Source organism: Sander vitreus, chromosome 7 (assembly GCF_031162955.1).
Source record: "Sander vitreus isolate 19-12246 chromosome 7, sanVit1, whole genome shotgun sequence".
In the NCBI taxonomy this organism is placed as follows: domain Eukaryota; kingdom Metazoa; phylum Chordata; class Actinopteri; order Perciformes; family Percidae; genus Sander; species Sander vitreus.
In genome coordinates this window covers 28,417,287-28,439,555 of record NC_135861.1, presented here as the reverse complement: position 1 = coordinate 28,439,555, position 22,269 = coordinate 28,417,287, and the positions used below count along the sequence as shown (strand labels likewise).

The window sequence follows — 22,269 nt, the reverse complement described above, 5'->3', positions numbered from 1 at the left end:
GTTTTTGGTCTCTACCAAGGGAGAGATTTTTTGGCTCTTTAGCTGCTAAATGCTCCTTTATGTTCACCAACTACTGTAGTTGCTAACTTTGTCTGTCTTTTTGCTGAAAATAGTTGCCTACTGTAGCTACAAATGATGCTAGGAGAGCAGTGTGAGGGAATCAAAACAGTAAAGTTGTGGGCCGTAAAACATCAGTATGGTCGGCACCTTGTCTTATACCCCTCAGGATGAAATGGAATAACTGCGCCATCATCAAGTTAAAATTCATTCGTTTTTCCAATATTTGGAAATTTGGTGACCAAGCACCTGCAAAACCAAGACATTCCCATCATCCTCAGCTGTACTTTGTGTTCAGTGCTAACTAGCACATGTTAGCATGCAAACACGCTAAAATAAGACAGTGAACATAGTAAAACATTAGACCTGTTAAACATCAGCATGATATCATTGTCATTGTGAGCATTTTGCAATGCTAATGTTAGCATTTAGCTTAAAGTTCCGTATAGCCTCAGAGAGCCGCTAACCTAGTCTCGCGTTGCCAGACCCTCAGGATCTGGCTACTCCACATAGCATTCAGGGATGGGAGGAAAACGTGCTCTGGTTTAATGGCATTTCTTTAAACCAATCACAAACATCTTGGGCGATGCTTAGCACCAGAGAAAAGCTGCGGTGCCGCTGCTAAATAGGTTCGGAAGGAACTTGTTTTGGTGGAACGTGTACGTTTAAAAGTTGTTTTAGTAATGCAACAGAAAACTCAGATTGGACAGATAGTCTGGCTAGCTGTCTGGATTTACCCTGCAGAGATCTAAGAAAAGGTTAACCATAGTCCTCATAAATCGACCAGAGTTTAAAATGCTAACACAAAGGAAGCCCAAGGCGACAGATATCCGGCCTAAATGAGTGAAATCCGGCAGATTTTACAGCAGAAATGGAGCAATCCCGGAAGTGGAACGTTAAGGATATAGACTACCGCTAACCTGACTCTTGATCTTGGGAGATCTTGAATTAGTCGGATCCCGTCAGCTCTGGGTTCTGGGTTGGCTTTATGAAACAGATTAATCCAGGTTTAGTTTCTGATGCTCATTTAAGACAGGCTTTTCACAATAAAGGTCTCAACAGTTACAGTTTATTACAGTTGATGCTTAGCTGCTTGCCCTTTTGCAAATCCCAAAAGTTACAAGTTGAGAAGTCTCACCTGTGTTTGGATGACGAGTGAAGAAACACGGCAGAATTGTTGCCTCTCGATTAGTTCATCTCCCTAAATATCACAGAGACAACTTTACATGAATCATCCTACCATTTTGTGGGTTTCCAAACTTGTATTTTAGCAAGAATGTGGTGCATCTATGTATGCTCAGTAGCCCTAGCAGTGTTTTCTTTATGTGTGCTCCTGTGCAAACAATTTATCTGGTGCAAAGTCAAATCATTTATTTCCCCTCATTCATCCTGATAGAATAAGAGACCCAAGGAACAACAGCCAATTTAGACTGAAAATCCCAGTTCAGCTCCGGGTAATCTGATTTCTCTGCTCCCCAGAAATCTACATGTATAGTGCTTATCAACTGGATTACTGGCAGGTAGGAAGAATAACCCAATTTGAGGTTACTTGTTTCTCTGTGTGTAGTATTCAGTGTCACATTGCATTAGAAGAGCAGGGCTATTGCTTTGTGGAATGGATGCGTAACATCCTCGCTCCTCCTTTCCCAGCTGCTCATTCATTCCTATGTTGGTGTTTTTTTGCATTACACCACCACATAGAATAACAAAGTGATCAAATGTAAATGTACTGCAATCAGATAATGGCTTTAAGGGATGCATTTAAAAGGACAACTCAGGCCGGAGCATCCCATCGTCTTACTTTTTTCTTTTTTCTTTTTTGAAAGGGTCACTGTTTGTCTTCTTTTTTCTCACCAGGGGCACGTTCAATCTCAAAGCAGTGTGCACCGTTTTGCTACACTTTCCGGGTTAACCGACATGTTTCCTCGGAACGGTGTGCATTGGGCGGTGGGCTTTGAGGTATGTTTTCTCTCGTTTGGTGGTTGTGTCAGAGGTAATACCCAATCTGAAGTGATGTGTGTGTGTAAACCCCCATTTCAGTTTAAATCCACATTTTGCTACGTTTTGTCGGGGCTGAACGTAGATCACGCTATCAAAACTCTTACTCTTTACCATTCCGCTATCAGGTTTGCCACAAATGCCCCCTTCAATACACACCACTGCACCCTATATTCATCTGTCAACTGGCCCTCCCTTCACACTTGCCGTAAGATTCACTGGTTCACTTTTATTTACAAGACCCTACTTGGCCGATCACCTCCTTACTTAGGTCACCTGCTGCAGCCAAAGTCTGTCACATACAACACCCGGTCCTCACTTCATCTTCAAGTTAGCATTCCAAAAACCAACTCTGCCTTTGGTCTTGCATCCTTTCAATCTGCTGCCGCTCGCGACTGGAACGCTCTGCAAAATATTCTCAAACTGGATAAACTAATTTCCATTTCATCCTTCAAAACTATCATATCATCCTTGTTCACGAACATATGCAGTTGCTTCTCTACATAACAATTTTTCAATGGTTAACAATGGTTTCTCCCTCTCTTACCCACCCATGTACCTGTGCACTTATCTCGTTATAAGTGTTTATTGTTTTCTATGTAGTATTTCAAAATGTGTTTATGTAATTTCTAAACTTTATGTATTTCTAATGTATTAAAACATAAAACATGCCCCAGGCATGGGATGGAAGGGTTTCCTGCACTGCACTTTTGGATTTCATTTTATTATTCATTTTGTTAGTTTTCTGAGTGTGTTTGCTAGTTTATTTTAGTTTCGGTTTATCAGAAAGGTTTTAGTTTTTATATATTTAGGTTTAGTTTGTTTTTTTAGGGCCAGATATAATGTCTCAGAAATATGTACATATACTCTACATATAAAATAAAATACATGGTTGGAGAATAGCCATAATGTTTAATGTTTAATATTTGCACTTCTTTAGTGTCCCATGTGAAGCAATATTGGCACAGACCCATCTCAAGTCAAGTCTATTCAGTTTTTGTGGTTCAATGTCTCGAGAGTTGGTGGCAATACATGCTGTCTCCTGTTTTGAAATTATTCATTTTTATCTTTTTTTTTTAATTAGTTTTTAACCTGGCAATATGGTTTCAGTTTAGTTTTCTTGAAGGCTTTAGTTTTTATTCAGTTTCAGTTTAAAAAAAATATATATATTTTTCACTGCTTATTTTCGTATACTTTTTACTATAATAACCCTGCTTTTATCCCAGCATGGACTGTAAGGGGGCTCTTCCATCTGCAGATATTATCCAGGGTGGAGTATGGGTTGTGGTTATGGATGACCACCATTCACGCACCCTCATCACCGCAGAGGTCAAGCTCCCATCAACATTATTGGTAAAGGATGACACGGGAGAAATTATACTCTAGGGCCAATCACAACCTTGGTCTTGTTTCTGAAGACGGACACCTTGCTTAATGTATAAATACTGTGGTGGAACACTATTCCCATAGCGATTGAGTGACTATAAAAGAAACGGAGTGGAAACCATCAGGGATGCAGGGAGCCATGTCAGTTTCTTTTACACACAGTCGTCTTAATATCTTTTAAAGGAAACAATCATCTTTCCTGATGAACCAAAATGTCCTGTAGCAGCCAAGGTCAAGTTTCGCCAAGCCCACATAGAAACACACACACACACACACACACACACACACACACACACACACACACACACACACACACACACACACACACTACAATGCATCATGTGTTCAACTGTGCATTGTGTCTTCTCATTTCCCCTTTAGTCGGTATGTTTCGATCTCAAGGTGCTGAAAGGCAGATGCACCAAATGTGTTTCACATAAAAGTGGTGGCTAGATATATCACATTAACATCTTAATATAACCTGCAGGCAGCTCCGTTCAAATCTGGAACCACACTGTTTGTATCCATAGTCCCATCTATACACTGAAGAGTAAATTAACTCCCTCCTATTTATAATTTATTGGCAGCACGCACACAATGAATAAGTGGTTTCTTACACACTGTGATGTAGTTGTAAACAAATACAAGGGCATTTTCAAGTGTGTTTTAATGTATTTGTTCTTTGCTATAACTCATTCTATGAGGCCTTCATCGCTGGCTGATAAACAATTAATGAATGTTTGGTAAGGACCAAATGGCATTTTACAGTTTTCAGTGGTGACCCAGAATGAAAATTTGTGGAATTTAGCTAGGACTATTTTTCTGCTTGTGGTGGAGATGTGTTAACATTCTGAGTTTAATTTTAATTTAAATTTTTTTTTTTACTGCGGAAAATCTGCAATTCTGCATCCGTAGATTCCGTGTGATAACACACTATAACATAGTGTAATCACACATATCATTTACAGTTTTAAACTTGCCTTTGAGTGATTTGTACACCTGTACCAAAATAATAACTCTGGCACAACACTGTAAAAATGATCATAAGTCAATATTATCTTATTATTAGGGCTGTCAGCCTTAACGCGTTAATCGCTTTGAGATTAAAGACAGAGCATAACGCGCTATACTTGTGTTCATCATGTTAATCGCGTACACCAAAGATTCTTTATTTTACACCGTGGTACTGTTACCAAATAATCTTTGCTACGAAGAATCTTTGGCTGCTACTATTTTGACCCTTTGAGGCACCTTTACTTGTTGTCAAGCTGCCACAGACACTTCCTACCTCCTACTGCAGCCATGGAGACGCACAACACAGTTCTAAATGGCGCGTTTTACTTTAAAAAAAACTCCCAGGCTCCGTCGACAAGTTAAAAGCAATATGTGACTTGTTTGAAATGGAACTAAAATATCACCGAAGCACTTCAAGTTTAAGCTACCATCTGAGAGCAAAGCATGCGGCTCGTAGCTAACTGTGGTGGAGGCAGTGTGAGGGTGTGGGGGCGGCATCTCCCTCACTGAAAAAACAAGGCTTATATATAGAGATGAGATTCTGCAACCAGTGGCAATCCCATATCTCCACAGTCTGGGACCGAACTCTATCCTCCAAGATGACAATGCTCGCCCCCACAGGGCAGGGTTTATCAGAGACTACCTCCAGAATGTGGGAGTGGAGAGGATGGAATGGCCTGCCAGCAGTCCTGACCTCAACCCCATTGAACACTTGTGGGATCAGCTTGGGCGTGCTGTTCGTGCCAGAGTGACCAACACAACCACGTTGGCTGACTTGCGACAAATGCTGGTTGAAGAATGGGAATCCATCCCACAGCAGTGTGTGACCAGGCTGGTGACCAGCATGAGGAGGAGGTGCCAGGCTGTTGTGGCTGTGTATGGTTCTTCCACACGCTAATGAGGCTCCTGTTTGTGAAATGAATAAATTGTTCAATTGTCAATATGTCTTGTTTCTTCAAACTTCAATCATCCAATCCACCAAACACCAAACGAGTCAATGGCAGAATAAGCTGTTTGGCATTGGCAGAGAACATTTGGCAAATTTTTCATGGGCACAACCCACATACTCAGCGCTGCTGCTCATCCCACAAATGCATGTTCCTTACAAATGGGGCACTATTTGCAAGGGAACTAAACTGGCTTTCCAACGGTATAAGATTTATTGCCAAAAAGCATTGTTACCACAGAGAAATAATCTACCAAACACAAATTTCCTTACTTTTTGTGTTAAGTTTATTAGCTCATAACAAGTTTACAGTGTGTGAGCAACATTCATTAACTGATTATACAGCAGCTATGGATGAATGGTGACAAATACATTACCAACCAACAGATGTCCTATATCTGTTTACATCCACATTATAGTGTGTTATAAGCCATTTATTATTAGTATATAAACTGCTTATGAATGCTCAATAGATGGGTTAGAGTGTTGCTAAACGGAGTGCAGGCAGCACAGTAAGACAGAACATGGATTATTTAATTTGGACCTAAACAATGATATCTTATAGACAATCTAATGGATAATGAATATGTCTTAGAAAGACAGCTTTTAGTGTTAGCGCTGCAGCCTCATGGAATCTCTTGCAACATGACAATAAACTGAATACTTTAGTTCGCTTCAGGACTCCACTTATCAACCTGCAACGGTTTGAATGGATATTGTTTGGATATGGTTTGTTATTGATTGTTTGATGTCATAGTCACCAGTGAAAATGAGGGTCTCCCTCAATTGATTCCCAGAGTCTTAAATAAAGGTTTGAATATGAAATAAATATGATCTAAGCTGCAAAAAAGCAAGTATGTCTTGGATGAAATTGCACATATACTTACTGCAGTGTAGCTTGTTGATTAGAACTGTAAGACGGGAAAACTCAGGAAAAAACAGTTGCTTAGGAGGTGCCATGTCCTACCAATCACTCTCTCCTTCTAAAGGGGCTCCAATAGCACCTGAGGGGGAATCTCATGGCTGTCATCCCAGAAAGCCTGCCGCACTGATGCCTGCTTACCATCTGCTCCCCATATGAGCAAAAACAGGCAATTGTTTCAGAGAAGGCACCTCAATCGCACTGCTATTGAACTAATATACTTTAACATGTTTTTCGGGTAGGTTTGGACAACATCTTGGTAGAATCTGCAATGCTGGAAGTCCCTATTTGGCTCGTGGAAATAACAGTAAACGACTGTGTGTGCATGTGGCGTAGGTCGAGTGTGTTTGAAATGTATATCATAGCCCTGCCTTGTCTCTGCATGGACGTGGCATCTGGCAGTGAAAAGGGCAGAACAGTGGGACCCTGTCATTGTTACACTTCCTGTAAATAACCCCTCCATGCCTTTGGTTTTATCATTCCCTGCAAATGATTCCAGGCCCCTCCAGAGTCGACAAGAAATAGCATTATTTTATGGCACGGAAAAAAGAGGAGATAAAAAGAGGAGCCAGGGAGAGAGAAAAAGGGAGATGGGGCTAAAAAAGGTCCTTCAGGGAACATGGTGTAAATGAAGTTCCAGGAATGACACAGGCGAGCAATGAGGCGTGGATGGAAAATATACGCTGCACATCATCGGATAGAGATGCCAGTGAAAATGGCTTCATTGAAGTGTCAGCCCTCATCCATCAATCAATCATCCGCAAGAAACAATAACGCTGCGGCGATGGGGCAGCTTTTATGGGGCTTACTCATGGGTATCGGAAACAGCACTTAAGTGTAGTTCTGACACTGGGAGAAAAACAGAGGTGAGGTGCTCGGCTTATTCCACATGCAGGTAGAGCAGATAGGAGGGGGAGAGAGGGGGGGCTAAGTATACAGTGCCCCCCTCCTGGCAGAAGAGCTCTGGACAGAAGGGTTTTTAGCTCCATAACAACAGTTGGATTTCACCTTTTGTAACATCCACTTTATTCTGAATGCCCCATATTGACAGCGAAACGGGTCTACAGCCATGCTACCGGCTCTGTGAGGCTGTGCTAAGGACCAGTGGTGCTTGGAGCTAATGCTAACATCAGCATGCTAACATGCTCACAATGATAACGCTAACATGCTGTTGTTTAGCCGAAATGGTAACCATGTTCACCATTTTAGTTTAGCGTGTTTGCACGCTAACATTTATTTTTATTTTTTGATAGCTGAAGACAGGAAAGAGGAGAGAGAAAGAGGGCGACACGCAGCAAAGGGCGGCGGGTCGGAGTTGAAACCCGGCCACTCCGCAGCGGACTGAGCCTCTTGCTTGCAGGGGCGTGGGCTAGAAGGGGGGCACGGGGGGGTACCGCCGCTAGAGTGCTGTCAATCTGACAATTGTGATTTCCATTGAATCAGAGTACTGTCACTTGGCTGCCTGTTCTGCCAATCTTCCCAGCCCTTGTCACATGACCAGTTCATGTTTCCGTGATGACTACTACATTATGTTGTTCTATCCTATCCAATATTTCCTATATTTCTAAGCAGATGTTCTATGCTGTATTCTGATAAAATGCCCCCATTGGTCCCCCCTTGGCCACCCCACTTAAAAAATCTTGGATTCGTCCCTGCCTGTATGAGCCGGGTGAGCTCCCAGGGCGCCCCAGCACACGAACTGCTAATCAGCATTAAAAAAAGTACAGCTGAGGCTGATGGGAATGTCATTCATTTTGCAGGGGCATGCCCATAAACCAAAGTATTGGACACATACATTTTTGACCCGATGATGGCGCTGAATGAAAAGTCAGAAGATCACCACAGTTCATCCTGAGGGGAACATAAATGAGTGAACCAAATGTCGTGTCAATCGGTCCGATAGTCAAAACCACTAAATGCCAACCTGCTGGTGGCGCTAGAGGTAAAGTCAGGGTGCACCAAAGTCAGTAGGTGTCATCCTCTGGGTAACATCAATTGTATGGCAATCCATCCAATAGTTGTTGAGCTATTACTGTCTGGACCAAAGTGGTGGACCGGCATTGCAATCCATGCAGCCAAGCTGCAAGTGTGGCTAAAAAGGATTTGTAGAATATAACAGTTGCCCAAGTCTTTGTATCTATTGTACATGTTGTTTTTTAGTTTCTTTTCAGTTCATTGTTTCTTTAATCTTAAAAAAATGTATTCTTTTCAGAAACAGGTTCTTGTGCTGTTAAAGTTGTCTTCTATGATGTCATATTATAAGTGTATAATAGTGTTGTGTTTACTCACAAATAACCTTGACAGACCAAAGGCACTGAAAGTAGAGCAACACATCCTTCAAGGCTAGATGTTCAGCACTCTCCCAACATAAAAATAAACAAAAAATGCTAAATGGTCCAACAGTCGCTTTTGCTGTGTGTGAGCCTTTTGATTTCCCCAAACCAAGTCTCTTGATGGCTTCTCGGCAACATGAAACATGGCACGTCATCCATTATTCTGTACATGTGCCTTGCTATCTCAGCTCGCTCCATATGGCCCCTGTTGTCTCCAGACACCCAAATCCCTTTCCTTAGGCCAGGGGCTGTTTTTGTGGGAACCATTACATTGCTCCTCTTCCTCAGAGGAATGGGGTGACGATGATGAGCAATCACAGCCGGAGCAGACTTTCTGCCTCACATTCTGACAGGATATTCAACAATTGACCGTATCTGCTTTGTTGGCCCAATTGCTAATTCATGCAAGTTGACAATCTGGAGGCAACAATTATGAGTGATGAAAGGACATAAAATAGGAGAGGGAAAATAAGAGAAGAGAGCACTTAAGGGGTAAGGAGAAAAAAATCAAGTTTAGTTTACAAGGAGGGAGGTAGGAGATTTGATAGTCATTCTACTGGGGAGAAAAAGGGTGGAATTGCTTAACACAGTCACAGATGATGTATCCACAACCTCTTCTAAAACCAAACACACTGAACAGATGAATGGATGGCAATGCAAGCATATAATGCCATTTGTGTATTGAGTTGTGCACTAAAATGGCTGCTGTGTGAATCCTTATCACACAAAAGCTAATGTGATGAAATGCACTTGATAAGGAGCTGTGAAGACCTCAGGTGTTTTATGCCAAAGCAGTTTGAGAAAACAAATTCCCGAGTGACTTTGTATAAACATGGATATTTTCTCGGGTTGTCCTTGTCAAGCTCTGTGTGCCTAATTGGCAATGAGGCATGGTAATGGGGAATACAAACTTAAGATGTGGGAAAATAGATAAAGTTCTAATTAGATCAATAAAATCAGTTTTCTGTGAGTTGTAGAGAAAGAAATTGCTTGAGAGATGCTCAGTGTTGATAATCTATTTTTTACATTACATTACCGTATCAATTCAAAAAAGGATTTGAGGTTTCTTTGAGCCCAGCGATGCTGCAGCTTAATGAAATGAAGGGCTGCAGTGCCATTCCTCTGCAAGGAATAAAGTCATAGGTAAAGGTCAGGCCAAATTTCTGGCAGAAATGCACACATTTTAACGTTTCTCGAGGGCCCCAAATTACAGAGAAAAACATAGAGAACAAGAAGTAAACAAGAGTGAAAACTCAAAGTGTATCTTTGCCTATTAAAGGTACTTTTGACACGAAAGCCCTTGCAGCATTCTGGACACAGGGATCGACAGTAACAGGATGCATGTCATAGCTGTTGTCGACTTGCGTCCTCTGCCATGCCTTTGCGCTAAGTTTGCTATAGTGTGTGTGTGTGGGGGGGGTGATATGAGGGTGATGCTAAGTGAAATGCTCATTTTACGTTTGTGATTACCAAGGCCCATGGGCGATATGCACTAATGTGAGCTAATGCAATAGATTACACAGTGCTGGCCCAGGGGAACAGACAGCAAACAGATGTGGTCTACTCAAAAAAGGAAGGGGGAGGGAGGGGGGGGGGTATAGAATCAAAGTTTAAAGTGTTCAATGTGCTGAAGATTGTCCCTTGCAATGTGTTGTTTACAGAATGCACAGCCATGATAGGTTTTGTCAGTCTTCTTCGTTTGTGGAGAAATTCAACAATACTGTGCTCATGTTTTGTAGATTAAGCCATTACCAAACTTGTTTTTCTCAAGAAGCTTTACTTTTCAAGGAGTCACTGAATCACAAAGCATACCAGGTGTGTTGCCTTTGACAGCTGATAGGCAACACCTGTGTGACATCACCATTTGGGGTGCCGCCACAAGAAGCATGGCATTCTTATTAAAGTATTTTTTTATCCTGTGTTGAGAGGTGTACTTTTAAAAATGAAATCAAACGTGTACGTTTTCTACTTTGTATCAAAGCTAAAAAAAAAAAAAAAAAACTCTGTAATTCTTAATTCTCACCTGACCACTAATACAGACTCATCATAACTAACTGCACTACATAGGTCTGCTATTGAAACTGAACAAGGCTTTGAAACCAGAATCTGACAAGGCTCTAATCTAGACTTTGTAAATACTGCCCTCTAGCGGTCAATCTGGGTCATTGATGGGGGGGGGGAAAAAGAGAACATTCGCCACATATTCTTCAGCCTTAATGTGAATCCATACAAATTGTTAGCACATTTTCATGCCACAGAATATCATTGGAACATTCTCTGTGCAAAGGATTTGTGTTGTAATGTGAGATGTGAGGCTGATATGCGTGGCCTAAATAGTTTCTCGTTAGGGACTGAAGACACTGGAGGAGTATTACTGGTAATGGTATTTAGTATTGAGTAATGGTAGAACTGAAATCTTAAATGGAAAGCTAGAAAAAAAGATGGATTAATCTAATACTGAAATCTCTCTTGGTCATAGTCTTTAACAGTTAATGTATAGGTGTCTTCTAAAGGCACTGCTGTGTGCAGTGTCTCAAAGGATGTTAGATTTGCAAGAGGTTTGATACGACAAATGATTGTTGTATTTCAGCTACAGGTATGTGTGACCTGTACCTGGGAGACGTCCAAATTAAAGACAGGTTTGTCATATCAAACCGTACCAATTACAGTTTCAGTTAAATGAATGCAGCTAAACCTGGGTTCTGTTGTGTAGATTGTGAGCGGCCAGGTGCCAATCACTGAAGTAACAGATGACACGCAGCTTTTCGCCTCACTTTTATTATTGAAATGTGTCATACAAATCTCAAACAATATTTTCATTTTTACATAAGTACACATGTAATGTGAATACCAATCAGAAAGAAAGAAATCAATAACTTAACCCGAAGCCATTCAAAGTGGCAAATATGCTAAATTATACAACAGACTAAATAGCTCATAAATGAGTTTACCTGAGACTTTTTTTTTTTTTTTTTTCACAGTGTGTAATTAATGGAGCCATTAAACATAGCTGCTTCTGTATTCCCCCCCCACCCCAAACTACACAGTCATATGACATCTAAAAGACCACTTGATGACCAGCCAGGACTGACGGCTGCCACTTGAAACAAAATAACACTTTCCAGACTCGGCATAGCCTGCACAGGGACTAAATGTGCCGTCCAAATAGAGCATGACCATTTGATGCGCAAAACAGAACTCTTAGAGGTTGGTACATTTTACAGCTTATGGATTTGAGGCACCGCTAAAGCAGATGATAGCCATTTGATTTCAAAAGGACAAATAATAACCATGAAATCTGTTCCGTTTAAAAGTGAACGTGTAAATGCCAAGCAAATCAAACAACTCCACAGCCCACATCGTCGCAGTTAATCATGGGCCATAGGTCGATACGGCCTCAAGGAGTAGTTGTTCTGTATCACCGGATGAGTTTGAGTTTGACGTGGTGCCTGAAAAATGGCCCCGAAAATCTCGTCCATCTAGTTCTACTACAACTCGAGACACGTCTGTAGTCGATAGACCGCTAGGTACAGAGGCTCAGCTGACCTGATAGCTGCAGCAGCTTTACAAACGTAACAGTGTTGCGAGCACAACATGAGGTAGACCACTTCAACATACACGCGACTGGTTACCGTGGCCTGTCTGTGAACCACTGGGCCGAAGCCATCAAGTTATTAAACAGAACATCCCCACCCTTCAGTGCCTTGGAAAAGGAAGAAGAAAAAAAATATATATATAGAATAGTGCTTAATTACTGCCTGGACCATAAACTGTTAGTGAATAGAGCAGCAATTTTTCACACACACATTACTTTTCTTGTTTTTACTATTAGATATATTTTATGTTATCCCACATACAACGTTTACTGTTCTGTCACAGACACTTGCAGATATCTCAACATTAGTGTGGGTCAAAAATGGATTAAGCAACAGTTATTTTTTGGAATGGGAACTAAATTCCACAGTGGCCACCAGTGGAATAACATCTTCGAAGAGAGATAACCTGCACTTTTTCCATTCAAAAAAAGAAAAGAAAAAAAGTGTACACTAAAGCCATGTCTATGCAACACAATTGTCTATTTAAAAAAAAAAAAAAACACATTTTTATATAATAAAAAAAAAAAGTTAAATTAGTGGAGCCTAGACACCTTTCCAAGAACTACTCCAAAACAAGGGAGCCGTACAGTTCAAATCTGGAGAGAAGAGAGAAAATATACTTTTTATACATTTTCAAAAATGACTTCAATTATACCAAGTACCAGGTGAAATAGTCTGGTCAGGGTCTCCAACAGTATGTATTGTACAAAATATTGTTCAACTTTTTACCTTGGTGCCACTTCAGGTACTTTTATCAGTGGTCCCATAGCGTTGAGGATTAGGGAAAGGGCCCGAGGGGTCTCTCCTCTGAAGGTTGGGCAGAGTGGGTAAGTGTTGGTACAGCACAGTTCTGCCCCCTGAGAGAAAAAAATCTGCAATGTTAACTGCTAGGATATGCAGATATAAAGCAGCCTACTTTGAGTATGCACTTCTCCCGACCCAGCTAACCTAATACATACCTGCCCTGGGGTTGGCCAGTCCTCCGTGACTGGGGTTGGCTGCTGTGCTGTGATAGAGAGATGCCAGGTCATTGGGGGTGTAGGAGCGCAGGAGGTTCATCATGCTCCACTCGGTGTCCAAGCCTCCTCCAATAGCTGGAGATGTAGTCTTCAAAGAGCCCAAGGTCTCAGAACCTGTGGATGGACCCGACATTTGTGACGGGGCTTTCACACTTCTCCCTGAGAGAAGCAGCCTGTTGGACACGTTCCCCGCTGGTCCTCTAAAGCCAGGCTTCTCGCCGGTGTCAGCTTCCCTGCCTGGAGGTAGCATATACTTTAATCGCTTGCTGGAGGGTTCACCGAAATCCATCTGGCCGAGGCTCCCGAATCTGCTCGACAGGCACAGCCTGGCGGCATCCGAGTGCCAAATGACACCGCTTCTCGCTGGGTAACTCCTCTCCCCAATTCCCACTCTGTCTGGGGGGGCTGGTCGCTCCATGGCATACTTGCTGCCTGTGTTGGACTTCCTCATGAGCTCTGTGTACCGGGACGATTCCTGACTGGGCTGCGTGTCAGTGTTAACTGTGCAACGCTGGGTCTCCTGGACAACATCGTGTACGGGCGCATGGACAGGGGAGCGCTGCGGAGCATTAGGTGGGTTAATAGGCGTCTTTTCTTGCGGCTTTGCAGGTTGAGGGGGTGGGGACTTGGTTCGACGAGGGTGGCGCCGGTCAATCGTTGGAAGTGGGGGGACATCTTTCCCATCGAGCGCAGGGGGGCAACCTGTAAAACGTTTTTGTTTTAAACTGCCGAATCCATTCTTTTTCGTACTGTCTGACTTCTCTTTATGAGTGAGCTTTTTGTGTATTGTCAGAACCTCTGGGTACATGGTTTTATATGCACAAAACGGACAGGCAATTGGAATTAATGCATTTCTGGGTTCTGCACTGGCAGGGATGGAGAGAGACACTTTTAAGGACAGATTTAATGGGCCCTCAGAGTTCTCGTCTTTTATCGCCTCCCTTTCCATCTTCAGGTTAACAGGCACGGGGCACTTTACGACCACATCATCAGTCGGGGAGTAGGCAGAGTTAGCAATTAATTTCTCATACTCGGCATTCATCTGGACGAGTGGTTTGCCGTGCTTGCTACCTATGCCATCAAATCTGTCCTCTGGCGTTCCGGTGGTGCACGGTCTGGCCACAGTAACCCAGAGTTTGGATCTATTCGGAGCGGGATTTTCATTGTCATTTCCATGTTTTGTATCGTTAGGAGAGGGCACTAAAGGCACGGGTCTGCTGGGAATGTCCACGTAAGGCTTGTCCTTGTGACGCCGATCCAGGTGATATTTCAGTGAAGTCTTCTGGGCTGCAGCGTAGTCGCAGTAAGCACACTTGAAGGGTTTTTCACCTGAAACAAACAGTTTAGTATAAGCATAGTTTAAAATATAAGCCACAGCATTAGGCCTGCTGTATACAGCCGAGTTACTGCAGTCTCATAATTATAAATGAATTGTTCATGCCAAACGTGTTGAATATACCTGTGTGAGTCCTCAGATGAACTGTGAGGTAATAGCTTGATCGGAAGGATTTGCCACAGTAACTGCATCCTTTTGATCGGACTTTTGAGCGATCAAAACCATCTTCACCTTTTGAAAATAGGCACAAATACATAGAAAAGAATAGGACAAAAAAAATTAAAATTAAAAAAATTAAAATATCACAAAGGACATGTTATCATCCCTCCTACCAGCAGAGGGTGCACTTGGTAACAGTTCTATGTATGAAAAACAATTCCTAAAGCACAATTAAGACTGTATGAGAGAAGCATGAGCGTGTAATGAGCCATAAATTTACCTGAGCCCAGGTTTTCTGCCATTGCTGCTTCCTCAAAGCCCTCCTCACAGCCTTCCTCTGCATGCTCAAGTGAGCCTGCACTCGACAACTTCCCATCAACAAAGTTAGTTGGACTGTCTTCGCCGCCTCTCTCGCGCTTGTGGACCCTGGAGTGGAGAACTAACTGGTGGTAGGTCCTGAAGGTTCTCTGACATTCCTCACAGGTGGTTGGCCTTTCTTTTTCCTTATTTTTTTGCATCAGAGACCGCCGCTCTGGCGCTGCGTTCTCTACTACAGTCTGCGGCTGAGACCGGAGCTCTCTCCCAAGGACCTCTTTTGTAGCCTTGTCTCCCTGTCCCTCAGACCAAATATTATTCAGCTCCTCCTTATCGGAGCCACATTCTTCATTGTCTGTGCTGGCTTCCTGGCCAATATCTTTTATATTATTAGGACCAACTGCTATCTTGCCCTTTGTAGCAAGTTGCCAGGCCTGATATGTGTTGAAGGGGTCCAGCTGGGAAATCCATTTTGATGATCTCTCACGTTGCAAACTATCTCCCGACGAGCAAGGCGTGAGGTTTAGACTGTGAAGAAATGTTTCCTGTTTGGCAAGAGATTCAGTAGTGCCTTTCATTTTCCCCTCGTCTTTATCTTTGACGGGCTCCACCTCTCGATTGTGTACTTTGCTATGTTCAGCCAAACTGTCATGGTCGGGGAAGAAAAACCCACAAACCATGCACATTTTGTAAACGGTGACTACAGGTTCTGAAGCAGGGTCTTGGACGATACCATTGACCGTGACGGGGGTCTCCAGGTCTTGCTGGGCCTTGCTCTTTGCTCCTGGTTTCACATGCATCTTCATGTGGTTCTTTAGGAACCACGGCTCTCTAAACCGCCGTCCGCAGACATTGCAGCAGTAAGTAAAGTAGTCCTTGTGCTTCCTCATGTGGGTCTCCAGCTCACTCGCATCCTGCGACACCTGCCCACACACAATACAGCTGGTGACCTCCTCTTTTTCGATAGGGAGGCTGCTGGGTTTGGCCCGGGGTCTCTCTCCTGGGATCCTGAATTCCGCTTCAACTCTAAGCACGGCTGGCTCAGAGAAAGTGGTGGGGTGCTGCGTTAACACGTGGGGTCCTAGCTCGTCCTGATGAGTGAAATTCTGATCACAGAACATACAAGACAGCGGTACGCTTCCTTCAGATTTCAACACAGCCTTTTCTGAGTAGCTGGCGTGTGGTGTCATGCTGGAGCCGGCTCCTGGGATGCTTGCGTTGTTACTAATAAGAATATCTTGGGCAAGTCCATCCGGGCTTTCCACAAACGGTGGCAGCGAGTGAGTTGGCATTGTCCTCTGAAGGTGGAACAACAATGTTGTACACCCTGTCCAGATTATTAGGAACCTGGAAACAATAGGAGGAAAAAAAAGGTGTTATTAGGCTCTGTTAAATAGCAAAACACGATCAGGTAACTGCTACCTAACTTGAGATAAAAATCTCTTTAAAATGCACCACACGGAGAGAATGGCCTGCCCTTATACTGAAACAGGAAATGTAGCTTTTTGGCAATCAACTGCACAGACAACTCATTTCCCCTCTGTACAGGTCATTGATAAAACAAAGACAATGTTTTTCTTACTCACCAGCATTTCTTAATTCTTAGTATATACTGTATATAAACCCGAGTTTGTGAGCAATCAACTACAGAAGTTGGCGTACTTGATAACATACAAACTTTATAGGGTTGATATTAATGTATAGGTCATTGGAATACTGTCATTCCTGTTCACATTTAAACCTTTTTTGTTAATAAAGACTAATTTGTAAGCTACATTGTAGCAAAAAATAGTCCCAATTAAATGTGTTTAAATGTACTGCAGTTGACTAAACAAAACAAGTATTCAAATACCACTGCATTAAACCATTACTGTAATATTTAGCATTTTCCTACCTAGGACACCAACAATTTACCTTCTGATTTTAGTTGTTTCTTGATCACACCCAAAATGAAAAATGTAAGAAATCTTGAGAAATGTTACATGGATTTAGTTTGATTGGCACTTAACACAATTTAACAACAGGCATCAAGACACCCAAGATATAAAAACATCTTGATGTTATACTAGCCTACAATCCTTGGCTGCATGTTGACTCACACATTGCACATTGATATGGTACAGTATGGACCAGGCTATTAGGTTTGGTTTTCCTTTTGTTTTGTGACCAATAAATTCCTCCTTGTGGGTTTTGGCATAGTAGCTGTTTCAGTATGTATAACGAGCTGCTTATGTATATATATATATATATACACACACACACACACACACACACACACACATTAGTAAAAAGTTTAAGAAATCCCAATGGCACTCTTAGTTTGATTGGCACAGGGGTGGAGTGACTGGAAAAGCAAGTTTGAAAAAACTAAAGTTAAAAGACAAGTTAATACAAATGACATTAGCAGTCCACTATAAAAGCACAATATCAATTTATTTTTTTAATTTACCGAAACACATACGGCATTACAAAAGTGTTACAGCTGGGCAATGTAACGTTAGTTGCCTAGCTATACGTTACTAGTCATTTTCCAATGAATCGCCCCTATTCTCCTCAATAATAACTTCGACGCTATATGACCCAATTTTACCATTATTGCTGTCCTTTGCTATAATGTGGTTTTCCTGTGTGAACGTTTGACTTAACGCAGGTGAGCACATTCAACTGTCGATAATGACCCAGTGTGAATTTTTTTTTTTTATTATTTTAAAGCCCACGCATGCTTTGTGTGAGGCAGCATTAACGTTAGCCACCTTGTTATTCAAGTACGCACAGCCCTCGTTAACATCATTAACGTTAATTTGCTCGTGAGAGGTGTGGGGGGGGGGGTGCTCGAAGTCATAGTTAACAGTTAAATTAGACTCATCAAAGTCAAAGGTCGTTGACTTGAGTTGCTATTACATTTCTATGCGTGCATAATAAGCAGAGCACGAGGAATTTGGTCAACTTCTTTTGAGCTTTACAGATTAATATCATTGACGTCGCTGGCGTTAACTCATTCAGAAGCTTCATTTAGCTAACAACTGCAAAATACGTTCCCTAAAACGATAACGTTCATTTCATGACAATAGCTTAGTTCAAATCAACATTAACCATACCTTGTGTACTTACGTTGTCGCTCATTGATTTCTTTAAACGCCAGTTTCAAAAACCGATAAAGTAACGTAATTTAACGATACGCTAACGTTAAAACACGAACTCCCACGCAGAGTCAATCGCATTCCAGTGACACTAACGTTAGCAAACTTAACACTTTTCTGTTGTCTCGACTTCGACCTAACTGTTGAAACTCACCAAACAATACCTACCAACTGTGAATTTCCGGATTATTAATGACACTGATACTACGAGCGACTGAGTTCAGTAGGGAGCGAAGCAGACTGGGTGAGTTGCTTCTTCATTTCACACACAAACGCGTTTCGCTGCTGGTGGGCCAGCTCACCTATTCAATTGTTTGGATGTGAATCATATTTGTTCTACTTGGCGAGTCCTCACAGTGCAGCTGTTGAATTCTGACGCGCGCTCTCTCCAACGATCAAGGGGAAGATGGGGCGCGTGCACGGCAGCCCCAAAAAACCCAAAGGGCAGTCACGTGGTCGCGAATAACACAGAAAAGGATTGTAAAAAATAAACTTGCAAAGCATACATTTATATAACTAACGGATTTTTTTTTAGAACGTCATTTTAGAACGTCCCAACTACTTACCAGTTGCTTGAACAGGTATGGCAGTCTTTGGCATTTGAATCACTGTCATGTGTATTTTAAATAACCCATGACACTATAGGCTACTGTTTACTATTGTGTTTTTCTAACTGTCTTTTAGTCCAATGCCTTTGGGTTAGCATGTATGGTACCACATCTAAATGCTACTTTAAGCTACGTAAACTGTCACAGAGTTAAGTTCCTTATGCTGATAAGAGCCACAGGCTACACAACAACACTTTCTCATATGGCAGTGCTGCTGCATTCAATGAACCTACCTAAAGCAGTAGCCCTTCTTCCATGCTCTCACGTCATGCATCAACTACCATGTGGAGGTGGGGGAGGGGTGCCTCAAACTTTTCACAGTTACATGAGTTTTTTGTTTGTTGCAGAAGCAGCTTGGTTGAGTCATGAGAAATGTGTGCTTCTTCCCATTTATACAATATGCAAAAATAACTCAAAGCGGGCAAGTTTTATATTTAAATGTATTTGCTGTCACCTAAACATCGCACATCTGATGAAGCCATACACTTAATGCAAATGTGTATGTCTGATCTTAAAGAGAGGGGGAGGCTCTCTATTATGCTAGGACAGGTCTAAACCTATAACGCTATATTATAATAATTCTATTGATAATACAAAAGTATGACAGGGATAATGGAAAGTCACTATTTGGGTCGTGGCCTACTTGACATAAAATAACCCATAAGAAGAATACACAGATTCATATGAGATCAAAACCATCACCTACAGTAGCATCCACTGGCTAATGTGAAGCTAAAAAACCAGCCCCTCCTCCACCCTTTCCAAAGACACACCAGCCATTGATGGCAGCTTAAAACCATACATTGTACAATCAATGAGGATATTCAGTAGACTTCAGTGTACACTCATTATTGAGGCATACACACACACACACACACACACCCCCCCCCCCCCCCCAAGATCCGCAATGTCTGAAAGGAATACACTATCAGTAACCACTGCCAGCTAAGGAGCAGTGAACAAAGACCCAAACCATCTCTCTATATTAGGAGTTAGAGTTGTTGCCTTATCCACCCTCTTGTATAGGCTATTATAGAGTTTTGCCTATACAGTATATTAAAAGTTGTTATGAAATCTGTGTTTTTACCAAACAGGTCAGACCAATGCCGTGATCTCTATGTAGCCTGATCAAAACACAAGTAGACTTCACCAAATGCAGTAATGTGATTTATTGTACATGCCAGATACCAAGAGACCGAATGCCTATCGCATATTAGACATAGGAGCTGATATTGTACATATAGTAAAAAATATATATATATTTTAATGTTCATCTTAATCAAATCCAATAGGCCACATGTTTTTTGAGTACCTACTGTGCAAAAAAGGACATACTGTATGTGTTTAGCTTTATAAGACTCAATCACCTAAATCAAAACATTTCTGTACTGCAATACTCTTATTCACGTTTTGGGTATTCTTGCCTCACCACGAGATCTGTTACACAAACAAGTCTAGTATGTTAATCAAAGGCACCACATGTGACACATCGAGGCCTTCCACTCATTTCCTATTGTTCTGTGGCCACAAAGGCTCTGTGAAAGGCTATCAATCTGGAGGAGCAGTATGATGCCTCAGGATGATGAAATTGTGTGGCGATCTTATAGCCTATAAAAAAAGAACCTTTATGTGGAGTTGGTGGTAGTTTGTGTTTAACCAGACAGATATTCTTGAACTGGATGGCATTTTTTTTTTTTTTTTATCATAAATTATATCGCAGTTATTTAACTTTTTAAGCATTCGTTTGCTGTAAGTGGTAATGACAGAGACAAGTGGGCAAACATTGTTTACTTTTAACTGAATCCTTTAACTTTGTCCTATTGTTTGACTTTATGCTAATGTAATTTCTCCCACAATTGTGCAAACTCATTGTCTCAGTTTGTATCTTTGAAAAAAACAAAACATAGCCTGTATTGTATGATTTCGTACCAAAAGTAGTACATTATAACTAAAGATGAAGTGGCATCTTTGAAATACCCAGTGCTTGAATGAATAATTACGAATTCAGTATATAGATAGGAACTGGACCAGTGAATGGGGAGAGGCTTCTTTTTGTCTTGACATGTCAGGAGCAGCTGACTGCATTGTCCTCCTCCAGATTCACAGCCTGGCTTCTTTCATAATCCTGGTGTCGCTCCTGAGAGACACTGATAATATATAATCTCCTTTCTCAGCCCAGCTGTTGTGTTGTTGATCATCAGAGAAAATGTGTCAGTAACCAAATGCATTCATTTTCTGAGTTCTGCACAAATAGTTTTAAGATTCTGTCCTGAGGAGAAAGGGAGAATGGTTGAAGGCTCTTTGTTCTACTGCGAGTGGACCAGTGGTGGAAGAAGTATTTAGATGCTTTACTTAAGTAAAAGTACTAATACCACACTGTGAAAATACTCTGTTACAAGTAAAACTCCTGCATTGAAAATGTTGCCCGAGTATCATTAGGAAAATCTAGTATTAAAGTAATAAGTACTTGATGCTCATATAAAATCCTCATATTTTAGAAAGTGTAAAGGATCCAAGCAGTTAATGGTCTAATCATTTCAGCTGGACTTGTAGGCCCTTATATTGTTGGCTAGTTTCATTTATAATAAAACATCAGATATTATAAACCACATGGGTTTTTTGTTCAAAAATCTTAATGTGTAAAGTAACCAAAGCTGTCAGATGAATGTAGTGGAGTAAAAAGTACAATATTTCTCTCTGAAATGTAGCGGAGTAGAAGTAGAAAGTGGCGTGAAAAAAAAAAACTCATGTAAAGCACAAGTACCTCAACATTTGTACTTAAGTACAGTACTTGAGTAAATGTACTTAGTTACTTTCCACCACTGTGGTGCACTGCTGTCTGCATAACCTCTTCTGACTTTTCAGAATAAAATAAAATAAAATAAAAAAGAATACAATGTAAGTGGACAGCCACACTTGTTGCTCAGTGATGGGCAAATACAACTCAATTTAGAAGAGAATGATACATAAATAAGCAAATGAGCCATTATTATTTTAATAATCATAGCACGAATGGTTAACTATTTGGTGTTCTTTCTGTTGAATACTGCTGCTTGGATTAATCTAACATACTGACACACATACAGTACGTAACGTCTACATCCTCTCCACATAAACAACACCGACTTGGAACAAAGTCACAACGTACTCATATCTCATATTTGAAATTGGCACATTAGAAGTACCACACTTCAGTTTAGACAGATTTTCTCTATAGACAGGGCTGAAAATATATATTTTTCCAAAACATATAATCAATCTAAACAGTTTGATGTCAGTAGTAGTACCTCATCATGCCCATCCTAAAGATATATACCCGTGAGTCTGAGGTAAACCAAATATCGTATATGTATTCTGGAGTGATATGTCCATGGCTGAGCCATAAATATGATAATCCACATTCACCAAGAATCCATTTAGACCAATATTTACCATTATGC

At 41.4% G+C, this 22,269-nt stretch overlaps 1 protein-coding gene across 5 annotated transcripts; it reads right to left on the bottom strand.

Moving 5' to 3' along the window:
- Window positions 1-12,765: 12,765 nt before the first annotated feature.
- On the bottom strand, window positions 12,766-18,621 carry znf217 (zinc finger protein 217). Of its 5 annotated transcripts, none has more exons than XM_078255811.1 (6): window positions 18,524-18,621; window positions 15,047-16,428; window positions 14,731-14,838; window positions 13,212-14,600; window positions 12,982-13,109; window positions 12,766-12,848 (listed from the first exon to the last, which is right to left on the bottom strand). In XM_078255811.1, exons 2-5 carry the CDS (start codon window positions 16,371-16,373, stop codon window positions 12,994-12,996), a joined length of 2,940 nt encoding a protein of 979 aa, XP_078111937.1. In that variant the 5' UTR covers window positions 16,374-16,428; window positions 18,524-18,621; the 3' UTR covers window positions 12,766-12,848; window positions 12,982-12,993. The 5 variants fall into 5 exon arrangements, with proteins under 5 accessions (XP_078111937.1, XP_078111934.1, XP_078111933.1 ...); XM_078255808.1 differs by lacking the exon at window positions 18,524-18,621 and adding an exon at window positions 18,180-18,517; XM_078255807.1 differs by lacking the exon at window positions 18,524-18,621 and adding an exon at window positions 18,193-18,517.
- Window positions 18,622-22,269: the final 3,648 nt, after the last annotated feature.